Source organism: Poecilia reticulata, chromosome 12, assembly GCF_904066995.2.
Source record: "Poecilia reticulata chromosome 12, P_reticulata-male-v2, whole genome shotgun sequence".
Classification (NCBI taxonomy): Eukaryota; Metazoa; Chordata; class Actinopteri; order Cyprinodontiformes; family Poeciliidae; genus Poecilia; species Poecilia reticulata.
In genome coordinates, this window is record NC_088841.1 from 13925920 (window position 1) to 13947631 (window position 21712).

The following is a 21712-nucleotide window of genomic DNA, read 5'->3' on the forward strand; positions in this document are numbered from 1 at the left end:
TTGGGTTTTTATGTGTTTACCCCTTTTGATCAGTCGGCATTTAAAGTTTCTCTCTGTCTCGATCTCGAAGGTCAGTTTGTTTGAATTGGTGTCGTTTTGTAGCCAGTTCTTTGAGTAGAGTTTGGTTACCTTGCCCTCTTTTATGGGCCCATAAACTTGTTGTTTTTTGTAGTCCAGCCAGGTTTGTTTCTAAGTTGAATAAAACTCCTCCTTTTTTTTTTCTCTACGTTAACCTCTGCCTGACTGCATCACTGCTTCGCCACTCGCATACGGGCATACAAGACCATGGTTATCTTTTGTCTCTTCAAATATCACATAAAACTTGAGATAAATGTATTGAAAAGGTGAGTATGTCAGTAATTATTCTCGTCGCACATGTAAATAAGCAGTAAAGCATTATGCTTGGTTTGTTTCTTGAGCCTTACCTGATCCTTGGTGCGGTTTTCTCTGTCTCTGATGTGCTGAGTGACGATTCTCTCCATCTCCTCTCTCAGCATGGGATACTGGGCCAGCTGTGAGCACAGGAACCAACAGGTAGGCAGCAAATAAACACACACAGTCAGACGTCAAACATACAAGCCCATTCTAAGACACATAATCACACATTCAGCGTCGCTGAAACGACACCTTAAAAATCTAGTGTGTTCTGAGGGTTCTGGGGTTCTGGGGTTTGCCAGACACTCTGCTCTTATCCCGACATGCTCTGTGGAAATTTGTTAGATTGGATTTCAACTCCTGAATATGTATTTTGTCGCCAATACGGGGGAAAACGGATAAGAGCAGAATCTGTGATATTACCACACAAAAGACAGAATAAACAATGTTCCTGGCAGAAAAGCTTCCTCTTCCCAGCACACCGCGGGTCTTTTTCCATGAGCTCATTGCAAACCCACAAACACAGACGCTGGTGGGCCTCCAATGTGACACGAACACATTTTGCCGAAGTGTGAGGAAAGAAGAAGAAGAATCAAAACCAAAAGAAATCAAAGCAATCGTGGTGCAAAAGAAAAGAAAAGAAAAGAAGGATCGCTGTTTCTGTTCAAGTTACAATGCGTCTCTTAATGTCTGTCTGGTGCTTTGATGGACAAAGGGGTGTGTCAGTGAACCGCTCTTTGGTCCACAGGCTGAATTACTGCTTCCTGTGTCCAATTACATCATGGCTGATGGGACCACAAGCTGGGGGAAAAAATGGGTCTGAAATTTTCAAACTATGGTGGCATTAAAGGTTGAACTATGACCTTGTAAGAGTTTGAAACAGATGATGAGTGACCATTTCTTTAAGGTTGGTTTGTCACGGATTCCCTCTGTCTACATGTTACAGCTGCCTGTAAGAAGTCAGGGCTGGCATTGATAAAATTACTCTTCTGAGCAGCACTGAAACATAACTGGAACTTGCTCTCCGTGCATGTTTGAGGTTTTCTGAATTTCTACTCACTCCATTTTTATTTGAGGGAGATTTCCCTTGTCCAAATTGGAGGCTTAAGGATATGAGATGTAAATTATTCAGAGGGCAACCGTGAGTTAAAAATGTCCTCATTGTTCCAACATGGATGAAGATATATCTGATGAGAAGGATTTTATGGTTTTTGAAGCTTTTACAATCACAACATAAGGAGAAAACTTTAAAGCCTTTAAAAATGCAAAGCCAGCAGACGAGTCTGACTCTCCCAAATTAAAGAGGAACATGACGCATTGTAGCTTGAAGTCAAGACACAGGATTTTAGAAACCAAATATGTTTTCTGTCTTTAAAAAACTGCATCAGAAACACATCACAGACATAAATTGAGCTATTTTATTTTCTGTAAAAATATAGGCATGCAATGCAAGGAGTCCAGGGACAGAAGGTACGAGACGGGGAGGAAGATCTTAAACTGGTCCCTTTGTGGATTTCTCTAAGCATTGTGTATTTAAATATAGAATCAATACGTATTCCATGTCTCAGAAAAGAAAATCAAGATAAACATCTGACACAGAAGAGAAATCCCAAAGAGGTCACGCTATAGGAAGCAGCAGGTTTTACAGGTGTGGAGGATACAGAGGATGAAATGGAGAATAAAGAAAAGAGAAATAAAGAGACGCTCAGAGCGTGCCAAGTCGGTGAGTGACCCAAGAAAAAACAAAGAAAAACGGTTCAGTGTATTTAACCAAACTTACAAAGACAGAAAAACACAAACCTGTTTCCAAAAAAGTTGTCACGCAAAATATATTACATATATATTTATTCCAAAGCTCTGCCAGGGTAACAAGAAAAAAACAAGAACAAAACTTTGTCATCTCCAAAATACAGGAGATCTACAAAGCTGAGCTAAAGTCATTAAAAAATTACTTCATAATCTGAACAAAAATTGTTTGACCTAAGAGACAATTGGAGAATAAAAAGGATCATCTGCATCACTTCCATTTTTACAACCAGTCTCTATCCAGCTGTTTCAATAGTGAGTGCAGATACACAAATTTAACTTAATGATGTCACAGCATCATCTTTAAATGCATTTGACGCATTTGTGTAAACAATCTGATCTGTTGCTGATTATTAGACTTAAAATTCTGCAGTACAAACATTACAACTTAGAGATGCAATGTAAGCCACACATATTTTCCTCCACTGCTTTAGAATTTTGCAACTGCTACTTAAATGCTGCAGCAATAACCCAATAGTAACAATTATGCAGACGCTCCGTTTGCACTGATGAAGTTCCTCTCAAATGAAATCTGAGCTCTGTTTTCCTCCATCTCTGCTGTGCTTCAGCATTGCCTCCAAACGATCTACTTGACTTTTGAGAGAGAATACTTTTTCTGCCATATTTTCATCTATAAAACTTACCAGATTCATTTTGTCATAAAATATCTAAATACTGTGTGGAAGCAGCCTAATTTCTGAATGCGATGAATGTCTATATTTTTATTTCAAACTTTAGGCTAATACCTGATCTGAACTTTTATATTTAATTACATTTGGGTTAGTGTTTTAGCTTTTTTGGAAACAAGGTTAAATGATTATAACCAAAATAAATTAAAGGGTTTCTAGACTTTAAGAGATTAAATAATAAATATAATTATCTAATACATGCATTTAATAAGCTGGAAAAAAAAGTAGGGTCAATAACTTGGAGAGTTGGAGACAAATGACAACAAAAATATACTTAAAATCCCAATTAAACGGCGTAAGGATAGACTGATATTTGCTGGGCAAATCTTTTGTCAATAAAATCTTTATTATTTCTTCTTTTCATTACTTTTTCCAAGCTAATTTATGTAAATTATCTAATTTAAGCCTTACATATAGTGAACTCTTAACGTTCCTGTGTTGTTCATTGAGTTATAAACTCGCCATCCTAAAGATTCTATGATTAGGTATTGATTAAGTAAAAAAAACGTATTGATTTTCATCTTCTTATGGAGTCACATTAGCGCCAGTATATGGGCGATATTAATGGTCTAATGTTTTTAAAACACTTTGCTATTACGTCATTTATTGCCAAATGTGATGCATTATTATTATTACTTTAGTAAATAAGAAACATTTGATGCAAGTTAAAATTACATTTTCTCAAGGAATTATGAACACGCAAATTATAAATCAGCTCCCTTATAGCTGTGTTCCCAAAAATATTCAACATCCATGGACTTTTACAACTTACAACTTAGCATTGACAAAATTCTAATTTTTTACTTTAAAATTGTTTTGTGGAAATGCTTGATTTGGCAATTTATACTTTACACTTTACTAAATATAAAGCCTCTAATGATGTACTTTAAATCAAAGTAGCTAAAAACATCTCCAGCGATCAGTCTACCCATACCTGTTTAGCTTAACAGAGATACTCAAAGTAGCTTCTATTGACTTTGCCATTTTACCTTGTGACTACACTTCTGAATGGTGGAGGTGAGTTCGCTCACTACCATATCTATACACTTCAGTGTGGGCTCCTTCAGCTTTTGGATCTGCTTTTTCACTATGGCCTCAAAGGCCAGGTCAGGGGTGAACAACCCCGTCCTGTTGGGATAAGCAGGCAGCACGAGAGAGAGAGAAAACGGGACGAAAACCAAAAGAGACCCAAGAGAAAAGAGCGAGTGAAGGCACCAAATAAAGGGTTGGGAGAGGAGATAATTAAGGAGTGAGAAAATTAAAGGTTGAATGATAGAAAAATAAAAATGAAAGGGGAGAACATAAGACACAAGAGATTGTAGGTGGGAAAAGACAAGAAAGAGGTTGGGGGGGGTTGGAAGGACAAACAGCACAGAAGGAAGAAACTGCGAGTGAGACATTTGGTTTTCCCTGAAGCCATTCTAAAACAGGACAGTGCTGGAGTCTCTCTCTACGAGAAAAGAGGAAACAGAAAGAGAAAGACCAGAGAAATAGTTAGAAATAGAGAGATCCCCCAGCTTGAACAACTCCGCCAGCCAAAACTCAAAGCAACACACAGCAAGACTGCAGATGTGCACCTGGACGTTCAGCCAAGACGCCCCCCCTCGCCCAGCAACCCTCCCACCCAAAGTGCTGACTCTTTCTCCTCCCATCCTCCGTGTCCTTCGACTTTCAGCCTTAGCCAAATCCCAACATATATTTCCAAAGTTCTCCAAGTGGTTGCAGGCCTGTTGAAATCATTTGGTCACGGTGGATCCATTTGGATAAAGACTTTTTGCTCATTGCTCTTGGCCCAGCTCTGAAACATGTGTCCCCGAGGCACGCCGAAGAGCCGCTAGGCCATAACTTTTCATGGCTGCAGGTGCACGGCTGCAGTCCCACACACGTGAAAGTTTGGAAGCTGACGTCATCCGAGATGGTTGCGGCGGGACAACTTACATCCTTCAAAATGTGCTACGATGTAAGCAAGCCCAAGCCCAATTAGTAAAACTGAAAATGAACAAAAAGGAAAACCTGACAGAAATTTGTCTTGAGATTATGTAGCTTTGCCTTGTCAGCAATCATATTCTGATGACTTTCAGCTTCCACACTGGATTTCTTTTCACAGCACAACCATCAACCATAGGCAGCCTGTCCAGCCAAACCCGTCTGAAGCAGTACAACAGGCAGGCAGGTACACAGCAGCCCACCCTGCCGCTCCAGGCGCCCCCCTCGCTGTCCAACAAACGACAAGGGCTGGAGGTAGCTACGCGGTTACAGCCACAGGGAGTGAACGACTGAGGGATGAGGGTTGAAAGCAAGACTGAAACATGTGCTAACCACTGTTTGTTTTGGGTTTTTTACCTTCTTGGTACACTGCCTAACTGTATTGACTAGCTCAGAAATGACCATGTCCACACATTTGGTGCAAGGCTCTTTAATCTTCCCAATCTGCCTTTTCACAATGGTCTCAAAGGCCATGTCCGGGGTGAAGAGGCCAGTTCTGTCCAACACGGAGAGAACAAGCCACAGAAGGGCCAAAAACAACGACAGAAAGGTGTTGAAAATAAGAGAAAGGAAGACACAAGGAGGGTTGGGTGGAGAGAATAATGTTAATTTTCAAGATTTACCCTCCGTTTCGGTCACCAAGCATAATCACACACAACTTTAGAAGAGAAGAAGAGAAATTAAGCAAAAGAAAAATATTTTTTTACTTCCTATGCTTGTACTGGCTTATTGAAGATTGATTGGTGCAATCTCAATAAGAGGATATTTCTAGAGATTTAGCAACTTATTACAATATTAGCATTGGAATAATACAATAAGTGGAAACTTTCACATTTCCTTTTTGGTCTTTGTACAACATGAAAAATATAAGACACAACAAAAATGGTGAGAAAATGTAATCTAAATATAATCCAGTTAAATTATTGCAACCATTTGGCAGCACATTGCCAATATTTAATAAACTAGATCATGACTGGTTATGGCAAACAAGATAAAATAGACTGTTGTACAATACCAGCAATCTTGAATCCTTTGAGGGGTTTTTTTTAATAAGAAAAAAGAAAAAGCCCTAAACTAAAACCAGCTGGTTAGAAACTCAAACATACAATCTTTTTTCTGGTCAGTGAACACCCCACAACTAAATGCTAATAGACTATGGCAGCAGCAACACTTTTTAAAGTGTTATTTCTTAAAGATATAAATGTGAATGCTCCGAATTAGCTTGTGCTGGTATCTGTGAAGTCTTAAGAAAGGAAATCAGAATAACATGTCTGCTGATTATTCAGGCTGCCACTTCTAAAACATGGGGTGAAACTTCAGCAGACAACAGGAAAGATATCAAGATCACAGCAAAGCTCCTCCTTTTCATCATTTGAGCTTTCAATCACATGTAATAAGTTGAAAATGTTAGAATGTTGTTTTTGTGTTAGAATATTGATAAAATCTTGTTTCACCGCGACAGGCAGCGTGACGTCACCTCTGCCTTTCACATAAATAATTCATTGACGCTCCAGTCAGGAATACATAATGCGATATTGTGGTGCATAGTTCTTTAAGATAAACTGAAATAAGCTGGATTTTTTTTTATTGATATGTTCAAATCTGGGCCGCATCTCTAATGCATCTCTAATATTACTCTGTATAATTATGTTACATTCATCAACATGCTAAATTCTCTTAGTCTGAATTTAAATCAAAGTAACATTAGCTAACATTTGCTACTGCTCAGAAAATCACTACGTCAAGGGGAGTGAGAAAAAATAAAAGTAGATGTTTGAATTAATTTAATTTATATTAATAGTCTTTAGCACAGAAGTAGAAGCAAAAATTGAATCAAAGGACCAGCTGATGAGATTAGTCTGATGTTTATCTCTTATAAAAAGTCAACATTACAGCACATTTAAACACAGATAATTTGAGAGAATGTTCCTGGGCGCATTGATTAGAATTAGGATGTTGGATGTTGTCGTCTTTTTGCTATTGAATGGTTTTTAATGGCTTTACTGTTCACTGAACTTATTCAGTGATCTGGTGCCTTCAACAGGAAGTGAGAAAATCTGAGAAACATGCTTTTCTGAACTGACGGGAAAACATTTTGAAACCTCTCTTGTGCGTGCGTGCGTGTGTGTGTGTGCGTGTGTGTGTGTGTGTGTTTTGTATTTCAATAACTGGCACCGTTTAGATTTGTTTTTTTAAAGAATGTGGCAGCTGATTGGCTCCATGTGACAATATATTATGCACATAACACATACTGATCAAATTCTGCTGGGTTTTACCAACCAGGCAGACGCCAGCATGGATCTGTGAGCACATGAAATGTCCAAACTTGAAGGTGTCTTTTAATCACTATCCGATTTCCAAACTCCCATATTTGAGTGTATTTTGATATCAGCTGGAGGTAGAGCAATTTGTTTTAAGAGGTCTTGGCTCAAAGTGCAGCAGCATTTAGAACAGGCAGCAGTAATTGACAGAAAGAGGTTGAGGGCGGTTAAGTGAGGAAGGACAGAGGGATAAGTTGAAAGGTGGACGTGCCTGATTCCATGAATGTTCTTGATTGCGTAGCTGATCTCCTTGCGGAGTTCTTTCTCATCAAACTCCATCTGAAAAACAGGCGGAGAGGAAATTAGACATACACACACTCACACACGGTATATTCTGGCAAACAGGGGGCAGACATCACGGGAGTTCATCTATTAACCTTCAAGCATCTGTTTTTAATATATTTGACCAGATATTTCGTCTTTATTTAGTGCAACGCCACATTTATTACCTGCATTCCTGAAGCGAAACGTTTTCTTCGGAAACACTCTCAATAAACACATAAAACATGATGATGAATCACTCGAGGCTTCCTGGATTTTCAGTCCACCCTCTGGTTAGGAAGCAACCTGCTCTGTCCTTGGTGGGAAACCCACTGGGAAGTTTTATGTTGCCTCAGTCGACTTACAGTGAGTTTTATATCCACAGAGGGAGGTTGAGAGAGGATGCAAGAGAGAGCTGGGAAACCAGGAGGAAAAGGCGAGGTGGAAACGGTCTGGCTAAAAAGAAAGGAAGTGAGGGACAGGTACGTAGAGGGGATATTTGAGTCACGACCATCATTCGTCAGATGGATGGTTTTACGTCTCGTAGCAGGAAATCCACAGGTTTATTTGGATTGGCATTGCTCAAATGCTGGGGAAACTCCTGCTCTTGTGCCTGAGTGGTCTTTGCCATGATTTACTGACACACTAAAGGGAACTCAGCAGTCATTGATGTTATTATTTCCACGCTTGTTTTTCCTGCTGTGAACATTCAGATTTAACCTGATGTAACAGATGTTTGGGGAGTTTTTTTCTATGCAAGACCACCGAGTCCAAAAACCTTCCCAGACAAGTCAATAAAAGGGTAATTTAAAAAATCCTAGCACAGACAAACTAGTCTTGACCTTTTTGCAACATGACATGTACAAGCTAGGAAAGAAATATTCATAGGAGTAAGTATCATTTTGTCAAGTTGGTTCAATCTAATACGAAATATCTATAACATATTTTTACATTTTTGTGTCCTGTGCATGTTTTTTTTTTTTTGCAACTGTCACTGCTTATTTTCATGAGCACGCCTTAACAGAACTCATGAAAATGTCGAGCAGGTTACAGGGGAGTTGCAACAATAATAAACAGCTCTCTTGGGAAATTTACAAATACAAAAAGCAGCATCTGCTCATATACCGCCATGCAACTAAACTGCATCAAACCTCGCATTCCCAAGACCCTTCCACCACCTTCGCGAGCCCTCCAGCACCCGAAAAGACAAAAAGTTGCATCATATAAAAGGAACAACGTATTCTGTCTCATACAACCCCCCTGATATAAACCATAGGTCTCAAGAAATTACAAAATCACTATGGCCAGATATTAAAATGTCCCTTGTGAGGTACAGCATGTACAGGACTGGCAGCTTCCTTCCTAAGTTTGAACCTCTGTAAATTTATTAATTCATTAATTTTGCTTTGTTGGTCATGTGGTGATGAATGAGCCATTTTAAAAGTTTATAGCAAAGGTTACTCAGAAAGCAGTCCTTGGAAAGCGGTTGTGAGGAGCATCAGAAACCCTCAAATGTGTGAAACGCTTTCTAAGACGTGTGAGGGAGATGCAGCGCTAATGTAACACCTAAAAAGTTGGTTGAGTTTACATTCTGTTTTGTTTTTTTCTTCACTTTCCTCTATCTTGCTGTAATCTAAGAGATCACAGTGAACGAAAAACTGTTATGAACTGAGAAGGATCGAACCAACTCTGAAGTAGAGGAGGATGGAAATAAAATGTAGAAATGAATTCTAATATTTATGTTTTGCATACAAGCTAAAAATTATGAGACTTTGTCGGGTTTCAGAGAGTGACGAGACTTCTTTGGGTAAAAACGCAATGTGTGAGCTGAGACATGAGTTTGCTCCCCGACTTTTAAAAGAGGGGAATAAAAAAATCACAAAAGAAACACAAATCTGTTATTGCAATGATTCAGTGCGATAAATGAATGCATTGAATTCTTTTAATCATCAATGTACCCCATAAACTAAGGCTATAATTATCTGTTGTACAAAAGATTAATTTATGTCAGCTGGAATAGAAGGAAGAAAAAAAACAGATGGGATTAAATATGAGTCTGGAAAATGAGACCATAAAAGTCCAGCTTTAACAGATTTGTGAAAAATTATTAATAATGTAGTTTTACAACAATATTAAACAAATGTTGCAGATTAGTTACCATTTAACATCCTGGATCTTGATGTCATCATTTTTATTCATGTTATTGTATTTATTAATTTTTTTGCATCATAAAAATGGAGCGCCAAACATCCTAGCATAAAATCACCTCCTTTTGGGATCTTAAAATAAAAAGAAATAAGTGGATGTTATTTATTCCAAAAGCAGGGGAAGCATTATTGGCGCAGATTGATGCAAGCGTGCTCTTTGCAGAGTCCCCACCTTGACCAGTTCGAAAGGGAAGCGCTCGTGAAAGATGCGATTGATCCTCGCGCCGCCCGACAGCTCGGCCGTGTCGATCTGGTCTCCGGAGCCCTCTATGCACTTCTCAAAGTCCACTGAAAACTGCTGCACCATTCTGGAAGAAGATACGGATGCAAGCATCGGCAAAACATCCACTTAACCTCAAGTTTAACATCAAATCTGTTCGTCTGCTTACTGAAGGAGGGCCTTGGTTTTGCGGGACGGATCATCGGGTCTGAAGTTCTTGTACTCCTCCACCTCCTTCTCTATGGAGAGGAGCTGACTTTGCAGCTTCGCCCGCAGACCCGGCAGGGTGTCCCGGATGTGGTTGGTCAGTTGCTGTGCAAGTTAAAAGGTCGCCATTATTGATTTTGGGTCAACGTTGGGTGAAATGAGAAACGGCATAGAGCAACACGCTCCTCCCTCCCCCCACCTGATTGAGGACTTTCTGGAGGTAGGGCGTGCCCATGCGTTCAGCCAGGTGTCTGTAAGCAGGGTGGGTGAGGAAGAACTTCCTCTCAGCAGCCATAGCAGCATTAATATCCTTCTTTCCGTCGATGTCCTTCTGGCTCCTGTTAACCACGCCGATGTAACCTGGATGCAAAATATCGGCCTGAGTCTAAAAGGTTGAGATTTACAACAAGTGGGGAACTGATCCTTTTAGTTTTAGGACTTCCTTGAATTCGAGACGAGACAAAATGAGAAGAGGAATCTTGGATTATTCTTTAGCTAACAAGTGGATCTAACTGATTCACATGCGTTTCATGATGCAAGCCTGAGTGAGACGCAAAAATGTTATTGCAAACTACAAGATTTACGTTCGCCATGTTTTGAGGACAAACAGGAAAAGAAATGGAGGAAGAAAAAAAAATAGCTGGGAGAGTTCAGGGCAAAAGGATCCCATTTCATCTCCAGTTAAGCTTCCTGATCCTTCACTCTGGTAAAAGTCGTTTCATGCTCTATAACTAATGCAAATCCGAGCCAGCGGCCTTGTAAATCAGAACATCCGTGACATTAAACGGAGAGCAGGCTGGAAAAAACAAGGAACATGAAAATATTCAAAAACACATGCCTGGGGTCTGACCAAGTGTCAGTGGAAAAGAAAAGACTGAATCAGCAACGACAAAAACCCACAAGACAGACACAAGATCTTTTCCACAGGGAGATTTTCCCCTTTAAAAAAATAAAAAACTCTCTCTGCTCCAACTTCATGACTTGATTTTTTTTTTAAAACTCAGATCTGATTTATTTCTGTCTCTCCTCTCATTCTCTCTCCCCAGCAGTCTTCAGGTTGTTTTTTCCCCCCCTTTCCTTCTTGACCGGCTTTGAATATGCCTGCCTTTCTACCACAAGAGGGAAACAATGTGTCACTGCGCTGCCCTGAGGTGGGGAAAGAAGAGTGTTTATTTGTGGGCTCTCACCCCTGCGCAGGGGAAGCAGCTTGTTCTCCAGGATGTCTTTAGCGTCTGTCCCTTCGTCCATCAAGTCCAGCTTGGTGATCACCCCTATGGTCCTCATTCCTACAGGTTGTAAACAGATTGAGCAGAAATACATTTAATAAACGCAACGTGATCACATGAATGCTCTCAACTAAGGGTGTGAAAAAGGGGTTTGACCAAAAATATTCGGTTTCTAAGTACCGAAAATGGAAGATATTTATATTTCCAGATTTAAACCATGTCCAGTACTCTAAACGTATTTAGGATCCCTGACAATAATGACTATTCAGAACAATAACTACTTTTTTGGTTAAATTAGTGAAATTTGCATTTTGTTTTAGTATAAGCATTTGATTTTTCCTCTGTTGTGTCGACGTCTGGGTTTGTTGGCATGCATGTCCTCACCCTGAGGGTCGACCTCTTTGGCAATTTTTAAAGCGTCAGAGTTGGCCAGATCAGAGTTGGCAGGGGAAACGGCCAGCATGAGGCAGTTCTCCTTGGTCACAAACTGCAACAGCATGTCTCTGATCTGAACCTCGATGTCTGCAGGTTGGTCTCCGACTGGCACCTTGGTCATTCCCGGCAGGTCCACCAGCGTCAGGTTCAGCACTGCGAGAAGGAGAGGGAACAGAAGAGCTGAGATTAATCAAAACAAAATGGACGACTACCTCGTCAAATTAGATCTTGATGAGGTAGTATTTATCATGCAGAGCCTCATAAAACATAATCGAATCGATGCGTGATACAGATGTCAGGCTTACCATGAGGAGAGTAGACACGCAGGTTGATGGGGACGGGGGAGATGCCCTTGTTGGCTCCCGTGATGCGGTCAGTCTCCGCCTCAATCTCCTGTCGCACCTCATCAAAATCTGTAAATTTTTTGCCCTTGCAGTGGAGGAACTCTGCATGTTCTGAGTTAGAGCATAAAAGAAAAGTCACATTAGTCAGTAATGGAAGCGGATAAGGTTCTCCCTGTTTTATGTTATCTCTTATCTTGTTTTTAGCTAAGTGAGAAAATCTTTTTCATTTAAGATTCATGTATTTCACCTGTAGGGCAGTTCATCAGCTGAAGAACCAAAGGACGACGGGTCACGATGCCAGAACCACGAGGAAGAAAATCCCTGCAACACAGAAACAAAGAACATGTTTAATGATCAACGTAACATGAAAGATTTCTGTTTTTTATTATTTTCTTTTTAAATAACTACCAACGTTAACATTCCCTGGCTTGGAAGAATAACATTTGTTTTTTTTCCCCTTTTCATTTATTTATATTTACAAAATCAAACACCTGTGATTGTTGACTAATTTCATTAGTAAAATAATATTATTTGTTTAATTTTTTAATGAAAAATAAAATGAATTTGTAACATAAATTAATAAAGTAAAATTTTGCTTTTAAAATATCACTATCAAGTTAAAGTTACATTTGAATCACAGCAGCTGGACTTTAACAATTTAAAAAGGAACGAAATAAAAATGCTCCAAAATGAAATATAAAAAAAACCTTAAAATAGGGATAAAACAAATCCTTGTCACTTGAAATAAGGAAATTATCTGATAGGAAATATAAATAATCATTTTTGCTTTAGAATATAATTTTTTTACAGACTTCAAGTGGAGCCTTGTCTGGCTAAGTGTGGGAGAAGCATGTGCTTGTGACAGTATAAGAAGTTGTTTCCACACTTATAACAATCAGGACATTTAGATGCCTTCTTGTGTGAAGTACACTGTTTTCTTTTGCTACTTATGCAACCTTGGTGTCAACTCGCCTGCAGCGCTGCAGACACTTCAGCCAGCTGGCAAGCCTCTTGTCATTCCCTGATGCGTAATTAAGGCGCTGCTGAATATACAGTTACTTCAGTTTTCTAAGAATATTGTTTGTGTGTTCTTTTCGCATTGACTACGTATGTGCATATTTAAATACATAAATGTTTTAAACGTTCCATTACATTTTAAAGCCAAAGCTGTGCAGAACAATCTGACAACAAAAGACAGGAAATTCTGAAACAAACATACAAAAATATGCATGCGTGTGTTTGAAAAGCAGCTGTTTTACATGCACTGTATAAAAATTTCACTTTATATTACATAACACAGTTCATACAGACATTTACTTTCAAGCTTTTATTTGTTTTGATTCTGATGAAGATTGGAGTATTACAGTAGAGCAACAAAAACATTTTTGATACATTAAGGTCAAGGCTCAGGTTCTTGCAAACATCACTTTATTATTATCAGAAATGCACTCAAAGTGTTTGTTCTACACATAATTTGGTCAGAAATGTTTCGCTAAATGACTTCACACCACAATATGTTCTGATGTAAAAAAAACAACAACAAAAAACAGCTGCATCTGTGTAATTTTATCAGTAAAACTACGTACAGATTAAAGTGACATATAATTAAAGTAACCTTTCTGAAATATCTATTGTTTATTTCAAATGTCTTTATTTTTTATATATTTTATTAAAGACGTTATGCAACAAGGGCATGAAAAAGGAAGGAAAATTACATGATGTAAGAATTTATTTAATATATATTCTGCTTAAAAGGGAATCCTTCTCTCTGGGAGCCTTTCTGTGTCCCATCTGCTCTACCTGCCAGCTCATTTTTTCTGAGTGGTGCTTCCCCCCTTCTTTCCTCCTAGTTGGACACTTTTCACAGAGGACAGATGGTGTTAACTGCAGGTCTTCCTCTTACACATTTATTCCTCTTAAACTGGCAGCCATCCTCCAATTAATGAGCAAAGCCACAAACAGGGTTTTTGCATCTATCTGTTTGCCGACAGAATAATACATTTGTCGCTCTCTAGCGTTACATAAATCCCTGATCATTTCACTAATTCCTTCAGGAAAGCTTCCGCCCCCATCAATGTCCTCTATTGTTAAATCTCCCGCAGAGACGTGGGAAATGAAACAAAAACACCCACACAATCCTTTCATCGAGGAGACAGATTATTTTCTTTTTTTTCATAGTTGCATCAACCTACTTTTGGGAGAGCACTTAGCAGTTGTACAATCATTAATCAATACCTGTCTCAGTCATAACAGAGTCTCTGGAGGCTCCATTTATCATAACCGCAGCAGCAGGGACTCTAATCTCTTTCAGTTTTGCAGATTTGTGATTATGCAGCTGCAATGAAGATTGCTTTCCTTCTAGGCTTTTTAGAAATCTTTGCATGTGGTGTCAAAATGTGTCTGTGTCTGTAGAAATTTTCTTTAGAAAAAAAAGTATCTTATCTCTGGGGTGAAGGTGCAAAATCAGCACCTAATCGTCGGTAGATCGTGAGGAGTTTCAGAAACAGGTTCTGTTTTGTACATTTCTTGTTTCTACAGATCTGGCGATAATGTGAACAGGGAAATTCAACTCAGCTGTCCAAAAATTTACTTATTCGCAGTTGATCCCTGATTTAACAAAGGAAACACTTCTTTTTTTTTCACATAGGGCTAGACTGGTTTGGAGTTCGTTTGGAGAACAAATTCTATGAATCAGATCATCATTTCAAAACTGTATGTTGAATTTAGAACAGATATTTTTTTCTGATGTATTTCAAATCAGTTTGAAGCTCTGAAACATTGAAGATTGACTAAAAAAAACAAGATATCTTTTATATATGGCTGTATATAAAGCAGCACTTTATTTGTAACTATGGACAAATGTCTAGTAAAAGCCAGTAACTTATTGTTTTCTTTAGTTATCAGTTAACTAAAGTGAGGCACAGCAGATTGTGTTTTTTCATGTAGAATGGTCAGATTTGTAAAGCATACATTGTTTTTTATTGTTATTTTTCTCAGGCAGCAACAGTTTTACAAATTCAGTGGAAGAATTGGTGGGTTTATGCTCTTCCTCTTCCTACTATTTTATGTGAGACATATATATATATATATATATATATATATTATTTTTTTTTTTTTACATCTAATAACCTGGACCTGGCGCTCCTCTGCTGGTTGTGTTATGTACATCACCTCACTTCCGACTCCAGACACGGTCGGACACTGAGCCTCATCTAATCCTCCTCTAATGCGTGGAGTATTACGAGTCCTGACAGCAATGAAGCAGCACAACAATGTGTGTGTTTTCCCCCCCGCCCACAGGCTCTAAAATTAGAGGATGCTTCTAAAGTGATGAATAAGTAATGCACATATACATACAGGATAAAGGTTGACGGTAAAGCCAGCTGCTCTCCTGGCGGCTGTGTGGTGGGAATAGAGGGTTAGGTCACATCCAATGGGAGAATGTATCGAAGGCAAGCAGAGATTAGTGCTAATCCCCTGTAGCAGTGCCTCAATAAATGATGTCCTCTTCCCCCACTGTCTCTCAGTGAATGCTGTCTCATCCTACCTATATTCAATTCTGTTTCAACAGTTTCACACATTTAAAAGCTACTTCTAAAACCGCAAAACGTAATGTAATGACATTTTACAACATCCATGAACTTTCTCAGAGGTTTCTATGAAAAAATGCAAATGTGTAACTTATAATTTTTACTTTCATAATCCTATCTATACAAATGTACTTATCCAAAATAATTTTAAAAAAACATCTTCCCTTTGAATTTCCTTTGTTGGGGAAGCAACATCAGAGCCAATGACTTAAAAAATCTCAGAAAATTATTGACAACGCTGGGCGTCCTCTTCATTAGACTGCTTCCCCACAACAGAGTGTCTTCAGTCAGAGGCTTCAAGAGAACCGGTGTAATACAGACCACCACAGGAGATTCCTCCTATCCAAAGCCATCAGCGTCTACAACAACTGTTTGAGGAAAACATTGTGATTTGAGTTGCAGAACAGAATTTAATATTTCAAAATTGAGATGAAGGTTTCCTACAAGAGTGAGCTTAATTTTTCTTCTAATTTTTAAATTTAATGATTTAGTAGTGCAGCATTTAACTCAGGCAACAATTCTTAGAAAACAGAAAGGGTTGAATATCTGTTTACTTTTTAAACAGGGATCCCACACCATGTCCTTCCTTACGCATTAATAAAGATGGCATCCCTGCTCCTAATTTTAGACACAATAAAGTGTTTCATGCAGCTGCAGTCCACTGTCCTGCTCCTCACTTGCAGGTCTCTGCCTCAGCGTTATGTAACACAACACCATCTTCATAACATCAGCTTAACGTGGGGGTGGGAACGGCGATGGCAGCTGGCAGCGAGGAATCACACGCTGTAGTTTTACAGTGAGGTATTAGGTTGTGCAAGTCAGCAGGTTGGATAAGCCGTAAAAAAAAAAAACGCTGCTGCAACATCATTCTCCTCAACTATCTGCATCCCAGGAAAACATTTATCAGTGTAAAACCTTTGTGTTTCCCCTCCATTTACGCCACACTACCAGTTTCTGTTCTAGCTCATTGTTCCTAACGATAGGAATTAGAAAAAGCGTTGTTGTGCATGGACATTTTGAAACTTCTTAACATTATTTCTGTAAACTGATTAAATAACTGGAAGCTGCAATAGGACGCAATTTTTTGTTGGGTTTAAGAGTTAATCGAGAGAGAGAGAGAGAGAGAGAGAGAGAGCTGTCCGTGGTTCTGAAAGTAAGCAGCATGTGAAAGTAAAGGTTCAACAGACTAAATTTAATCCATTCTGGAGCCAAAAGATAAATATGTCCTATTATTAAATTCAACAGAGTTTCACTCAGGATCCCAGTATCAGAAGATATCTTCATGTTTACTGACAATTCAATGCAAGCTAAGTATAGCTTTTGCATGATAATAGGTTCTCATTTCAAAATTTACATTTTAACATTAGCTTTTTAACCAATTTTTATTTCACTTTAGGGTAAATGAATCACTCCTCAAACTAAACTAAACGGACGTTCAACTCCGGGTTCTAATTGCTGCTCAGCTGCGGCTGCATGTGTTCGGCACAAGAGACCCGCTTTGTCTGAGATAATTAGACTCTGGTGAGTTTAAAATACTAACTGGATGACAGTCATAAAAGGAAGACAGGGTCTTTGCTCATCTCTTAATATCATTTACATTCAAACCTGTGCTAGTAGTGGGATGAAGACGTTTTTAAGTAAAGAAATGACTGACATTTCAGATATCTGCCTTATTGTTATTTTATGGATATTATTTAAATATATGTGAACAACATTAGTAGGTTGGATCTACATAATAATAATGGCAATGATGGTGATGAGGATGATGTGTATGTATAAATAGCAACAATGCATAAAATAATCACCTGATTAATTTACAACTGCAGTGCCAATATGTATTCAATTGAGCATCTTGCAAAATCTAGACAGCTGCGACTTGTGCTGTCGTTTTCTGAGAAAAGCAAAAGCAAATGAAATATTTACTAGAATAAAAAAAATAATGCAGGTCGTTGTGAATGGCGATAAACTCCACCATCTAATTCAGACCAATTAAACCACTAAGATAGGATTTGATCCAACTGAGCCGAATATACATGAGCAGCTATAAAAAGGCTGGGAAATTAACAATGGTTCAGACTGATAGTAAACATTAAATAGAAACAGCGGCAGTTCAACATATATCAGCAGAGAGGACTTGAGGCAGAACCAACACAGTGAAGGACAAACGACACGATGCTTTTGATGCAAAATAAACTAGCGACCTTTGACTCTCCTCGTCTTAGAATCACGCCTGCCAGGTGCACAGCAGCGTGCATTTCAGAGACAAAGTGCCTGTTTAAACTGAACTTAACTGAACTCCTTTCAAACGACTTTTCTTTTAAGCGAAAGGCTTTGCAAAAGAATGCAGGAAAAATAATTGTTCTAAGCCATTTCTGGCATGCTTCGGTGCTGGATATCAATTGAAAAACTGTCACGGGATGCACAAAGCCTCCATTGTGAAAGAACTGTATTTCGAACAAAGAATGACAGAAACGGGAAGTTAGAAATGGGAGAAACAAAGATGTGTGAACACACTCTGTTGTATGTTTTTATTGGTTTAAATATACTGCTCAAAAAAATGAAGGAAACACTTCAGTGTTCACTTAAATGTTAAAGTGTTCCCTTTATTTTTTTGAGCAGTGTAGATAGAAGAGGCAGAATAATTAAGTGGTCGAGGCGGAGCAGCATCTGAGCAGCTGAACTTGACAGATAAAAACAAAATTGTTTCTGTTAAAAAAAAAAAAGGAACAAAAAGAACTGCATATCCAGCAACTAAAACATCTGCTGGAAAAATTCGCATATCTCTTAAAAAGGCTGGGAAATTAACAATGGTTCAGACTGATAGTAAACATTAAATAGAAACAGCGGCAGTTCAACATATATCAGCAGAGAGGACTTGAGGCAGAACCAACACAGTGAAGGACAAACGACACGATGCTTTTGATGCAAAATAAACTAGCGACCTTTGACTCTCCTCATCCTAGAATCACGCCTGCCAGGTGCACAGCAGCGTGCATTTCAGAGACAAAGTGCCTGTTTAAACTGAACTTAACTGAACTCCTTTCAAACGACTTTTCTTTTAAGCGAAAGGCTTTGCAAAAGAATGCAGGAAAATAATTGTTCTAAGCCATTTCTGGCATGCTTCGGTGCTGGATATCAATTGAAAAACTGTCACGGGATGCACAAAGCCTCCATTGTGAAAGAACTGTATTTCGAACAAAGAATGACAGAAACGGGAAGTTAGAAATGGGAGAAACAAAGATGTGTGAACACACTCTGTTGTATGTTTTTATTGGTTTAAATATACTGCTCAAAAAAATAAAGGAAACACTTCAGTGTTCACTTAAATGTTAAAGTGTTCCCTTTATTTTTTTGAGCAGTGTAGATAGAAGAGGCAGAATAATTAAGTGGTCAAGCAGCAAAACTGAGATAAAACAAAAAATTGTTCTGTTAAAAAAAAAAAAAAACTGCATAAGCAACATCTGCTGGAAAAAATGGAAGAGGTTTTTAACTTGCTATCAAGTCTCCAAGGTAAAGAGACACATTATGAGCTAGAAGCTGTTACTATGACAACAGCCGTGCCAGTGCAGAGTAGCATTTTCCAAAATGAGTGTGAAGAGAGCTTTAATCACTTGAAAAAAGCAAAGTGTTATTGAATCAAGGTCTTTCTAAAGAGGTGTAAAAATTACATAAAGCAAAAAAAAAAAAGCTTTTACAACAACTTCAAACGATTAAACAGGAATAGGAATCTAAGATACTATGTGATTATAGCAAAACATTCACACAAAATCTGATAAATGAAGAAAATGTGTTTAGTCGTGAAAGAAAGGAGGGAAAATACCAGAAGAACCCATAAAATAAAATAAAAAACTCAAAAAAATATTCATGGAAATTGTAGAGCTAAATGAATGAAGAGAACATGATATTAACAATTTACAAAAAAATCCAAATCTCAAGAGAAAACCAAGAAAGTAAAGATATTTTAGGAGACAGTTCCAATCAACTGGAAAAATATAGTGTGAATAATATCCTACCAAAAGTTACATCCAACCATAATTTATATTATGTTTAGTTATGATTCGGTTTCCATATGCTGTGTAGCCCTGTCTTGTTCCTTTTTTTTATTATTATTTTATCTTTTATTTGTATTTTATTTATTTATTTTTTTGGTGACTGTAATTTTCTTCCATTACACAAAAATGCTTTGTGACTTTCTGCATTTTGCTTGTGGTTAGTAAAATTATTGCATACTTACATTCATCTTGTGACATGTTTTCCGATTTTATTTAAATTTATTTGAGTGTTTTTTGACTTCTTCCTTGAGTTTTGTTCACTGCTGTGTTTTTCACCTGTGTAGTAAATTTGTTCGTTGGAATCTAAGTGTTTATTATAATTCCCCCTTTGAGGCACACGGGAGCATCATGTGTAGATTGTACAGATATGTAAACAGAAAACGTGGCTTGCCTGCTCTCAGTTAGGATGGAGGTAAGCTGCCACCAGGTGAACTATGAATGCACCTAAATCAGAGAACAACAGATTTGTTACAAATCTTTGGACTAACTCACAAGCCGGGTTTGGACATATGTGTTGTTCCAGAGAGGTCAATTATTACTATGCTGCTGCTTTTTTTTCTTCCAAATGTGACTTTATCTTGTTCACTTTAAGACATAATGCTGAATCACATCGACTGAATTGTGCATTAAACATAAAAAAAACAAGCAAGTAAATTCTTTTTTTTTTTCTCCAAGTTGGTTTCACCAATGCTACTCTGAGTGCAGTAAGCTTTACTTCCAGCATTATAAACACTGCTAGACAGATGGTTTGAGCTGAGCTGAAAGGGCTCAAAGCTCAGGTGGACTCGTTTTCCCCTCACTGCAAGGTCACCGTGCAGCGACTGCCGCACAACAGATCAGATTTGCTCCCCGCTTTGCTTCGTTTCGTCCCTTTCAGCAGAAACTGCAGCTCTGACAGACAGAAAAACAAACTGGACACGGTCTGAAAGCCTCGAAGCATCAGTTCTGCATGCTGTTCTGCGCAGAATTAAAACAGCCTGGAGAGGGAATCACTCTAAAAGCAACACAAGCAAACAGAAACTGTCTCCCGTTGCCAGAAAGTCAACACCCGCACTTATTTGACTCTCTCGGGATCCCAGGGGGATTTATGCTTTTTATCGAGACAATAAAACATGTTTTATACGAAACGTACTTATTTTTGTACTATGTTGCCTAAAAGGGAATTCTGGTCCGTGAATGCATCATGCGGGAGTAAACAGATAAACTTCATAGGGGATTTATGTAGGCCTCACAAAATAATCTGCTTGCCAGCGCGCTGCCAGTGACAGAAAAGTGCGAATAAAACCCGAATAACTCAAATGCGCCAGTTTGGTCAATCTAACTCTTTGGTCAATGTGTCCTCTGACAACCTGTCCCGTAATGGAGATGTACTGGGCCGCCTGGAGCGCACATCCATCGCTGCCTTGGATAAAGCTACTTACTTTCCGACGAAGTTCTCCAGAACCGAGCTCTTCCCCGCGCTCTGGCCGCCCACCACGGCGATCTGCGGCAGGTCCAGGTTCGCGTTCTGCCCGATGGCCGAGAAGGCATCTTGCATGCGGTTCACCAGAGGAATCAGATCCTCCATTCCCCGGTTCCCCATCTTTGCGGTGCTAGAGGATAGTCTATCCTCCTTGTCAGCGTAGGAGCGGGTTTATTTATCTATCCTCTTCGTCCCCGCAGGCCACCCTGTCTTTCAGAGGGAGCTTTATGCTTTTGTTTTTATTTTACTTCTCGCTTTGCTCCCTCATTTGTGGGTCTTCCTTGGTGTGTCAGATCACCTCAGAGAGATAGGACTCTTTCCACGATACTCCTCTACAAGCACCGCGGGGAGGAGGAGAGGGAGGGGGATGATCTCTTCCATCGGTGAATCCCTGCAGTACATAAAATGAACCACCTGGTGGCGTGTTTTATCAAAACATTTTTGCTGAGTTTCATAAATACCATTTCATAGTGTCCTTTTGGCATCATTAAATCGCGCTTAATTGTTATACGCGCATACATTTATGCTCAT

At 38.8% G+C, this 21712-nt stretch overlaps 1 protein-coding gene across 9 annotated transcripts in view; it reads right to left on the minus strand.

The window, feature by feature from the left end:
• Positions 1-21549, minus strand: part of dnm1a (dynamin 1a) — a 49949-nt gene extending 28400 nt beyond the window's left edge. For 3 of the 9 annotated variants that reach the window (XM_008424355.3, XM_081613734.1, XM_008424344.3), the window contains exons 1-11: positions 21141-21549; positions 12325-12398; positions 12039-12188; positions 11683-11886; positions 11260-11358; positions 10272-10432; positions 10035-10177; positions 9818-9953; positions 7389-7456; positions 5214-5352; positions 426-512 (exon numbers count right to left, since the gene is read on the minus strand). In XM_008424355.3, coding sequence (XP_008422577.1) covers positions 426-512; positions 5214-5352; positions 7389-7456; positions 9818-9953; positions 10035-10177; positions 10272-10432; positions 11260-11358; positions 11683-11886; positions 12039-12188; positions 12325-12398; positions 21141-21301 — 1422 coding nt within the window. In that variant the 5' untranslated portion in view covers positions 21302-21549. Of the gene's footprint in view, positions 1-425; positions 513-3859; positions 3999-5213; positions 5353-7388; positions 7457-9817; positions 9954-10034; positions 10178-10271; positions 10433-11259; positions 11359-11682; positions 11887-12038; positions 12189-12324; positions 12399-21140 lie in introns of all 9 variants that reach the window. The other 6 variants (XM_008424354.3, XM_008424356.3, XM_081613731.1 and 3 more) reach the window with 4 other exon arrangements.
• Between the last annotated feature and the right edge of the window lie 163 nt (positions 21550-21712).